The 10,363-nt window shown below is 41.0% G+C and overlaps 1 protein-coding gene across 1 annotated transcript in view; it reads right to left on the bottom strand.

Annotated features, from left to right (window-relative positions):
* Positions 1–366: 366 nt before the first annotated feature.
* Positions 367–10,363, bottom strand: part of tm7sf3 (transmembrane 7 superfamily member 3) — a 26,266-nt gene continuing 16,269 nt past the window's right edge. The window contains exons 8-12 of the mRNA XM_080754054.1: positions 9,240–9,320; positions 8,224–8,376; positions 7,716–7,816; positions 3,491–3,653; positions 367–2,244 (exon numbers count right to left, since the gene is read on the bottom strand). Of these exons, the coding sequence (XP_080610180.1) occupies positions 1,991–2,244; positions 3,491–3,653; positions 7,716–7,816; positions 8,224–8,376; positions 9,240–9,320 (752 nt within the window). The 3' untranslated portion in view covers positions 367–1,990. The remainder of the gene's footprint in view (positions 2,245–3,490; positions 3,654–7,715; positions 7,817–8,223; positions 8,377–9,239; positions 9,321–10,363) is intronic.

Here is a 10,363-nt window from a genome sequence, read left to right as displayed (position 1 = left end):
ATGAAAAAATTGTAAAAAGAAAAAAGTTTTTAAATAAGACATTTTGAAACATCTGAGAAGTTCCATAAATAAATACTACTAATAAAGAAGTCGTGAAAATAGCCGATCAACAATCTCGCAACGCTGCTCGAAGCGACGCATTGTGCGCTTGTAGATCGGCTATTTTCACTAGTTTGAGACCCGGGCCGGGTGTCTCTTTTGGGTCTCGACCTGAAAGGTTTGGGAACCACTGCCCTAACCCACTGAACATACACATCACACATCATGCACTTACAGCCATTTGAAGTACTTTGGACTTTACCATACACCAGTGACCAGACCCAAGAAAATACATGTTTTTCATCTGAAGACAACCCATTTATTAAATATCAAAACATTATAGCAAGTATATCCTCATGTCTGGCAAAGACACAAAACAGACGTGGTCTGAAATGGTTCATTAAATCACGAGGTGACACCAGAACGCGCTCTCCTACACAGAAGTCCTGGTCACACAGACAGTAACGTTTAACGGTGTGTAGTAGAGTGACCAGAATGTTCAGCTTTTGCACATCTGTGCAGAACAAAAATACTGAAAGGTATTCAAAAAAGTAGACCATTTAAAAAGACATCAGTTGTCTTAGTGCATAGAAGTGAGACTAGATTCTAGAATGTGGCGGAACCTGAGCACTTTCTGAGCACTTAAAAGTGGGAACCTCCTGAGAAAAAACAAAACAGAAATCAAAAGACAGGACGCCTTTTGCATGCAGACAAGGGTTAAATGACTTCAAAATGTTGAATAACTGGTATTTGGACCAAACACCAACTAGATTAATTATAATAGATCAACCAACACGATACATTCTCTAGATTAGAACATTCTAATGTATTTTAGAATAATTCAAACCTTTCCAGTGCAAATTAAACTAACCAAACTCAGGAGTTTAATCGTACAATGAAACAAAACAAAGAGTTTCAAAAGCCGGTCACGCTTAGTATTGTACAATAGCAATAGCCTGATCAAATATTCCTTATTAATCATCGTCCTTTCAACCTTTCATTGGTTGTTCTTGTCTATTTTCATGTTTAAATGTATCATTTATGGAATGGGCCATCAACTTAAAACCCTTGGCCTATCGTTCTGTGGAAACTATTAATGGGACAATTCCACAGGACATGGTAAATCCAGTCTTGAGGGGAAGTGTGCCAAGCTAAATTATGTAGGCCACACATTTACCGTATTAGTCAGAAGGAGGAATGCTTTCAACACACAATAGTCACTGGAATTTACTAGAGGGAAAGGAGTCCTTTTACATTTGTAGAAATCGCTGCACATCAAGAAATTACAACACCCCTGTAATTCTTGTTATATAGTTTAGACATCAATTCTTTTTAAATATTGTCACATAAGAGCAAGTATGTTATTAATACTGAAACCTTTGAGGAAAAGCCAAATTGGCCACTGGTAATCTTTGATTTGACACAATAAAAATATTAAGATGCACTTAGGCTGCAAGTTTAGACCACAAAAGGCTTTGACGGATGCGTTTTGGTTTTTAAAGACAATCGCATGTCGTTACCAAAACATCTACACTTTCAGTGACTGATAAATCTGATCAACAACAAAAGTGTTTAATAAAAGTGGCACTAGTTAAAAAAACAAAACAATACAAGTCTTTAGTCCTTTATCAAAATACTTATCCAGAAACTGATTTCTTTTTGTCACAGTTTAAAAGGACACCTCAGCAAACGGTCATGGACAAGTGCAAATGGATACCTTCCGGTACATTATGACAGATGATGTCTCTCAACACCACTCCCCACAGTCCATGTCTGTGAATGACGTTTGGCAGCTTTGCTGGGAAGTGGCCATAGCAACAAACAAAAAAAGTAACTCTCCACATGGAGATACAAGGTGAGGCTTCTGAACATTGTCTTGCAGTCACCACTCTTGAGTTAATGAAGGCAGCTCCGTCTTGTGTACAGGGCAATCCATGGAGGTGTGTAGTGGTTAGAGTAGAAGTGGCGTGCGTTCACCCGCAGGCTCCCTCTGGCTTGTGAGTTGCCGGACCCTGGCCAGGAGGCGGGCAGGGAGCGAGGGGACGTGGTGGCTCGGGTCAAGCACGTTGGTCTTGCGGCGCTCACGCTCTTGCTGCCACATGAGGTACGGGCTGGGCGGGAAGAAAGGCCGCGGGCGCTCCCGGTAGAGCTGCAGGGTGATGCCCGACACAGCCAGTACCACCCACAGCGTCATCAGGATGTAGTCTGGAGTGGACAGATAAGAGGACAGGACAGGACAGGACAGGACAGGACAGGACAGGACAGGACAGGAGATTGGTTAAAGGAGACAGAGATGAATTTGTTTGGATTTGAGTAGCCTGGTTCCAGCCCATAGACCCGCCCACTCTCAGAGTGGACTGTTTCTCTGGTCTGGAATTGTGTTCATAATAAGTAATTTCTGGAGCCGAAATGGCAGCTCCGCCAATTAGCGCAGGGGGTGGGGTGGGTTTAACAAATAACCAATCCGTGCCGTCAAAGTCCCTCCCCTCCAGAAATCGCTCAAACAGGGCACAATGTCAGACTCAAGCTTCAGCTGAGTCTGAAATCAGGCTAGTGGCTGAGACCACAGCCACACGTTGAGATGAAGACTCCTCAAACTCACTCACACACTACCTTTTGCATTCACTCTACCTTTTGTTTAATTTGTTTATTTAGAATATGCACAGGTTGTTTTGTGTAAGTTGGGGGATTTTTCACTTCTTCCAAATTCAAGCGGTTTATTAGCGTTTTGTTTTTTTCTTTCTCCAAAGTCTGGTTAAAGGGGAAGGGGAAATATGTCATTAATATACCTTAGAGGAGTTGTGTGGAAATAGACAAAGGTTCCCCCCCTTCTGTGTTGCCTAGAACTGGAGGATTGATTTTGGGGTTTGTATTGTAAAGTACAACGGTGTGATGTCATCACATTGTACTTTGCAATACAAATGGGTGGTCTTCCCCTTTAAGTACGACCAGGGTTTTCGCTGTTCGTGGCCTGTGTCGTGATTATAAAACTAGAATGGTTTTAAATAAATCCAGGCTCTAAAGTTTTGTATTTTATTTTATTTTATTTACAGTTCAAGGTGAAGGCCAAACAATGTTCTGAGAACGTCGCTTTGCTCTCTTTCACTTTAAAATGCCTTCACTCTTCATGAGAATTGACCTGCTAGTCCGCCTGGGTTGCCGTGGCAACCACAACCACATATGTGAGAAAATTGGGTCCTTACACAGACAATCTGAGCAAGGAAAGTGAATGAGTAACACACAGTCATTCAATCGTGGACTGTGGTTCTCAGATCTGGAGAAAAAAAGAAAGTGACTCTCAAAGTCAGGGCACTGCATAAAACAAGATTATGCACATGTTATTCTCAGCAAATCTCACTAGGATACAAGATAAGGTAGAGTTATAAATGGAAACTTATCCTCTGTCATAACTAGCGTTACTTCATGGCTCTACGGTCTGTATGCAACTCACCGATGGTTTGGAAGGGCACGTCAGTGAAGGCTGCGTTGAAGTTGTTGTTGAGGAAACGCTTGAGGATGTTGAGTGTGATGTAGGACAGACTGGTGTAAACGTAGGCGTTGACAGCCAGAATCACAGCATACGCACCAACAACACCACAAGTAATGATGTTTCCCTGAGGCAAAAACATAATGAATAAAGGGAGAGCCTGAAATGCATCACTGCCTGTAACTGTATGTTCACTTTTATATTGTTTTGTGTAAGACAAACTTCTTATACATAATATCAGACATATTCTTAAACATATCATCGCTGTCCAGCTGACACCAGTTAACTCAAATTTACATTTTATTTTATTTATAAATCAGTGCTATTGCACACCCTTTACGTCTGTTTGTTGGTTAAAAAGAAAAAATATATATAAAAAATATAACCAATAAAAAGTAGTAAAAAGCGCTTCAGCCAAAACCTCAAGTCCACATGATAGTTGGGGCACGCATTCCTTGGGTTAAAAACGGACCCCAAAAACTGTGAAAAGTGATGACTCATCACTAAACCATAGTTTTGTTGGGCCATTTTTAGCCCAAGTAATGTTTTTTGTGCAAAACAAATGCTTGCAATGGATTCAGAATAATTAAAAAACCCTAGTTTGACACATGCTACTTAAAGCAGATGTTTGGGGGGTATTTTTTTCCTTTATAGTATAGTGTATAGTAAGTGAATGAGACACAAACTTTCAGCGGCTGTCAAACATTTTGCCCGCATTTTTGCAAGGGGCATGGGAGCTGAATTTGTTATTTAACCTTCATAGTTGACAAAACCACTGAGAAACGGACCTATACTGTCACGGTCACGGAAATATCGGATTCGCCCAACTATGAGGATGTTTTTTTATTTCCTAAAAAAATTACATTTTGGAGTGAGCTGGCCTCTGCAACAGCAGAGATATGCACTTTGCTAATCTTTGACTTGAGGGTAAGAGTCCATCTCTATTCTCAATCACAACATGAATGTCAGGCCCTTTTATCTCTGTATGTAGTGGGCTTGCTCCTCTGAACTCACTAGAGAGCCAACAATGCTTCATGTAATACCAATTGCTCAAAGTTTAACTATCTCAAATAATAATAATAATAATAATAAAACTTTATTTGTATAGCACCTTTCATGACATGAAATGCAGCTCAAAGTGCTTTACAGAGCATAAAATGAAGCACAAGTGCTTAACAGAGAAAAGTAAAATAAAATAAAAAATACATAATAAAAAGAAATAATTAAAATGATTACAATAAAGCAGAAAAATAAAAACATAAAACATTGAAGAACAATTTCGGAGCAGTGCGGACGTCAGTAGCAGCACAGGGATTTAAACATTCAGCTAAAAGCAAGAGTAAAGAAATAGGTCTTGAGCTGTGCTTTAAAGCTATCCACCGAGGCTGCCTGTCTTAGGTGTAGTGGGAGTTTATTCCAAGCTGTCGGTCCATAGAAGCAGAAAGCTGCTTCACCATATTTTTTATATGTCATTGTTGGCGCCTCAAGTAGGTCTGCACTAGAGGACCTGAGTGGGCGGGTTGGAACATATCTATGCAGGCAGTCATAGAGGTACGAAGGTGCCAGACCATTTAGAGCTTTATAAACAAGTAAAAGAATTTTAAAATCAATCCTAAAAACAACCGGGAGCCAGTGTAGCGACGCTAAAACTGGAGTAATATGTTCTCTTATCTTAGTTTTAGTTAAAACTCTGGCTGCTGCATTTTGAACAAGTTGTAGTCTGTCAGTTGATTTCTTTGGCAGACCGGAGAGAAGTGCATTGCAGTAATCAAGCCGAGAGAAAACAAAAGCGTGGATCAGCGTTTTTGCATCGTTCAGCGACAGATAGGCTCTAATTCGCGCAATATTTCTAAGGTGAAAGAAGGCAATCTTCGTGACATGATTAATGTGTGTATTAAAATTTAATTCAGCATCAATGATCACCCCCAGGTTCTTTACAGAGGTGTTACTTTCTTTAGCCAGGTTACCAAGTCTACTTATTATTGATTCTCTCCGGGCAGTAGAACCTATTATGAGAACTTCTGTCTTGTCCTCATTTAGCTTGAGAAAGTTCTCACTCATCCAGCATTTTATGCTAGACACACACGTCAGCAATGGGTCTAGAGCACAGGGGTCATCCGGAGCCACCGAAAGGTACAACTGGGTGTCATCAGCATAGAAATGGAAATTCACACCGTGAGCGGAAATAAGTTCTCCCAGCGGCAGTATATAGAGGGAGAATAATAAAGGACCAAGAATCGAGCCCTGTGGAATACCAAATAAGGAAAATGAATGTTAAAGCAGTGTCCTCAAAGTGCTATATTTGTGTACAATAATAATACTTGTTTCAATGGTTTGTCTAGAAAACGTAATTTTGACTGCTTTCTATTTCTTTGTTTCTCTAAGGATGTAATCAAATGACAGATACAAGCACTTGAAGATGCCAGGTGTAAATAGTTACAGAATAAAAGACACAAGAGGCTAGCTAAATGGCTACACCGCTAGTGATGAACAGGGAGAGAACTACAATGTCAAACTAAAGTCCATAATAATAGACCGTATGTCAAATCCCGCCCCATTCTGCCCTGTTACTATGGTGGTACAAATGACCCTGGGCAGATTGTTTTTATAGTGGCAGTGAATGGGGGGAGAGGGTATTTTCATTGCCTCATTATTGCAATTTAAAGTACCAAAGGAAAAACATCTAGGTGATATTAATAAAAAGGGAAGACAAAGGTACAGTAGTTACATTGCAAAACAGGGGGTTTCCCCCGAAAATATATGTTTTAATTTGTTTAATCCCAGTGGGACAGAATCACCATTGCAGATTATTTTATAGTGGAAGTGGATGGGGGAAAAAGATTGTTCATAGCCTCATTACAGCTATTAAAGTACCAAAAAAACACATCTACGTGATATTAATAAAAAGGGAAGAAAAAAGTACAGTAGTTACATAGCAAAACAGTAGTTTTCCCCCGAAAATATATGTTTTAATTAGTTTAATCCTCTGGATCAGACAGAGGAGATAAATAGAAAGAGAAAGCGCAGTGCATTTTGGGTAGGAAAATGACAGCCAGCCTACTCACATAATAGGCTGGCTTTCGTAATTCTGCCCATTTAAAATATATGTACCCAATCAAAACTCTTAGTTACATTGATAAGGTCCATGTGAACTAGTTTGTTGAAGCTTATTCATTATAATGAGCGAAATCGTTATCACCTCGCGCCGCCGTACTGCACGCTCGCCGTGCCACGCAGTGCGGACCGTTGTTGAAAGCCTGAAGCAACATTCTCTCACTGCACAACTCCACCCCCGATAGCAAAAAGTGAATGATTTTTTCTGGTTGGCCAGTCAGGGAGTCTCAGGGACCAATCAGAAGGCTGACAAACGGTCTATTCACAATTCATCATGATTTATAAAGAATCCCGGGGAGTAAACTGCAACCAGCCAATGTTGCCATTCGTGTTTCAGTAAGAGCTAGAGAAGACGTGGTGCATGGGACCAGTCACGGGTCTGCGAGGCACAGTAGGCCCCCAGTGACAGGGCTGGGTACCAAGTAACAGAAAGAATGTGAAACATAATGTCCCATTTGTTGTGTTCTGTCATAAAATTATGAAATGTCTATGATGTCTATAACTGATCAGCCCCAACGTCTACGGTGCTCTGTCTGAGGTTCTGTCACATGAACTCTACACCAGTGAAACCGAAGCCCAAACATCCAAATCACACTGATAAGCCGGTAGAGTGTTTTTAATGCGGTGCCTGCACTGGGGGCCAACAAAGGGGGCCATGCTACTGGAGCTGCAGGAAGAGGCCAGCATTTTCCCCCCAGACACGCGGTCTGAGTAAGTTGTAATATTACTCCTCTAATTAAAATCCCTGTTTAACACATCTTCTGCCTAACCCGGGGCACAGCTGCGTTTACTCTGGTTAACGGTGCTCCGCCCCGGCTGAGTTAACCCGACTGTGGTCGGGTTAGCTGGTTACCATGGTAACCAGGTGTTTACCTGCTCTCACAGCCGCTGGTGAGATAAGAAACTCCATATCCCATGATGAGACTTGGCCAAATCTGTTTGGTTGTTTTCTATCGCCCAATAGGTGGAACAAATCAGTGCCTCCCCCACATTAAAGGGACAGTTCAACTTCTATAACAGACACGTGGGCCCGTTTCTCGATGCGAGCTGGTTAATATTTGCAGCTCTGAGTTACCTCTCTGGGCCAGCGTATGAAGAGCAGTGGGACCAACACCGCGATGCAGGAGAAGGTTATCCAGAAGGCCACGTCTGAACGCCTGAACACATCCACGTCACCTGAAGAACAATTAACAACAAACTTTAGCACAATGACCATACATTTTCATACTGGAGTGGTATTGGGGTGTACATCTCTGACCTATAATATAATGGTTCAATTCAATTTGATTACGATTGTTTCAGAAACTATATGCATGAAGTAGTGATTTCATTCAATTTGATAATTTTTACATAACACACACACACACACACACACACACACACACACACACACACACACACACACACACACACACACACACACACACACACACACACACACACACACACACACACACACACACACACACACACACACACACACACACACACACACAACACTATTCTGAATCGATTGCAGTTGTATTGCCAGCTAGAACGTCATTTTAAATGAATGGAGGAAGGATGAAGATTAGGGATCTTACCGAGGGGGGTGAAGAAGACGATGGACGCGAGGAGGAAGCCGAGCATCAAACCCACCACGACCACGCAGGCCATGACCGAGCCGAACCGCCACCAGCTCATCACCAGGATCACACCGCCCACCACACCGATCACGGCTGCCAGGGACAAACGGACTGCAAGACGGGAGGGATACAATGGAGGGGAACTTTTTCAAAAATCAAAACAGGATAATTCATTTTACACCTAATTAAAATTGGGCATATATTTCTATTGACATATGCAGAGTGTGTGACCATTATAAAAAATATGGCTTCTCTATTTGTGGAGATTACAGCCAGGGCCGGTTAACCAACAAATCAACATGTGATCCCACCAGTTACAACATGTGATATCGCTATGCTATACTATATACTATAGCTGCCAATAATATACTGAATGAACGTCAGGGCTTACACTACTTAATTATGTTCAAACAAATCCAATTGGATTTCTGTTCATTAGGCTTGGTCATTTATTAAGTGGATAACTCAGTCGAGTCAATATTGTAGCGAGTTTATCAAAACATAGCTGCAACAACTGCATTGGGGTTTCGGTTGCAATGCAAATGCCAAATAACAAACTGAAAGCATTCCTTTACAGGACAATGAATGAATGTGCCCCAGTAATGAGTCTCATACATATAGTACATACGAACCAAATAATTGTGGCTGCAGACATGGTATCCTAAAAACAATCTATATATTATATATTCAAAAGGTTCACACATTTTCACGAAATAGCAGATCTACATACAAGCTCGCAGCATGGCACGAACCATCTAACTTTAACTTGATTTGTTACAAATGTCAGACAGTTATGTTACGATACAGGATACTTGCTTATATTAAGAACGTGGGTTGTCATACTAAAACACCTTATTTTAGGTAGAGCAACAGTAATGATTATGAAACAAAAAACAGTGTTAGTATGTTTTCTATCCCTCCAAATGTGTTGTTGGAGGAATGAATATTTGTTATATAGCATAAGGAAAACTTACTCTCATAATCGAGGGGAGTGGTTGTTGTGATCAGCACAAAAGAGAAAAATGCTGCGAAGCTGAAGCCCATGCAAAATAACTCTTAACAGAGAGAGAGAGAGAGAGAGAGAGAGAGAGCAAATATTAGACATACTGTAATCTTAGCCACATGAACATTAGAGTCCCTATTCTCGGCATGTCATACTCGGCTGAATTGGTAAACATTTGGCCAAAATAGCCAGATCTAAAGGCTTGACTTGAGGGACTCCAGTCAAAGTATTTAGGGTTGAACTGGTTAAGGAAAGGGATAAATACCTGAGTGACACAATGCAAATTCAATACATTTCTTCCTTTCAACAGGGAATACTGTCCATAGCTCACTACTGCAACCAAATCACCCCTGGATAAACTATATCTAATCCTCTAGGAAATGTAATCAGTGAGCATAACATACTGATGATCAGATGCTTCCGTGTCCACGTCTCTGATTAAGAAAAACATCTCATTTGAAAGAGAGTTCAATCATTATTATCTGGACCGTGGTCAACTTTGATGACAGACTCTTGAGTCATGAGTTTGGGTTTTGAATAAATCCATGTGTGCCTCGTCACATGCCACAGCCGCGTCACGTGAGGCTGAGTGCTGCTGACTGCCCGGCTGGAGCAGAATGTTTGTGGAATCCAAGAGGTTTAGAGTCAGAGTCTTTGCACGTTAAAATGTAGGCCTAGAATTATTGAATGCTTTAACAAGTAAAAAGCTTGTAAAAATGCTTTTTACAAGCTCGCAGCGCACGCTGTGAGCTTGCATATCTGCTATTTTTGAAAAAGTCGTGAAAATGTGTGCAAATCTTTGAATATATGTATTTTCAAAGCGAACGTTTGTAACTCAAATTTTGCTTCTGGGGGGTCCCTGGAACTAAATATTTTGAGATGGGGGTCCGTGGCCAAATAAACATCATTTTGGGGGTCCTTCACATGAAAACATTTGAGCACCGCTGACATAGTAGTCTCTCGAGAACAGACTAACTGAGCTCCATTTAAGTGAAAAGGACCTTTTCTTTGATGATGGCTAGCCAGATTGCTGACATAGAAACGTGGGTTTTTCAAAAGAAATCTTAGAAGGATTCAAAAGACACTTATAGAATC

This window comes from Nannobrachium achirus, assembly GCF_963921795.1.
Source record: "Nannobrachium achirus genome assembly, chromosome: 23".
Lineage (NCBI taxonomy): Eukaryota > Metazoa > Chordata > Actinopteri > Myctophiformes > Myctophidae > Nannobrachium > Nannobrachium achirus.
Note: the sequence above shows the minus strand (reverse complement) of the source record. Positions and strands in the feature narration are given on the sequence as shown.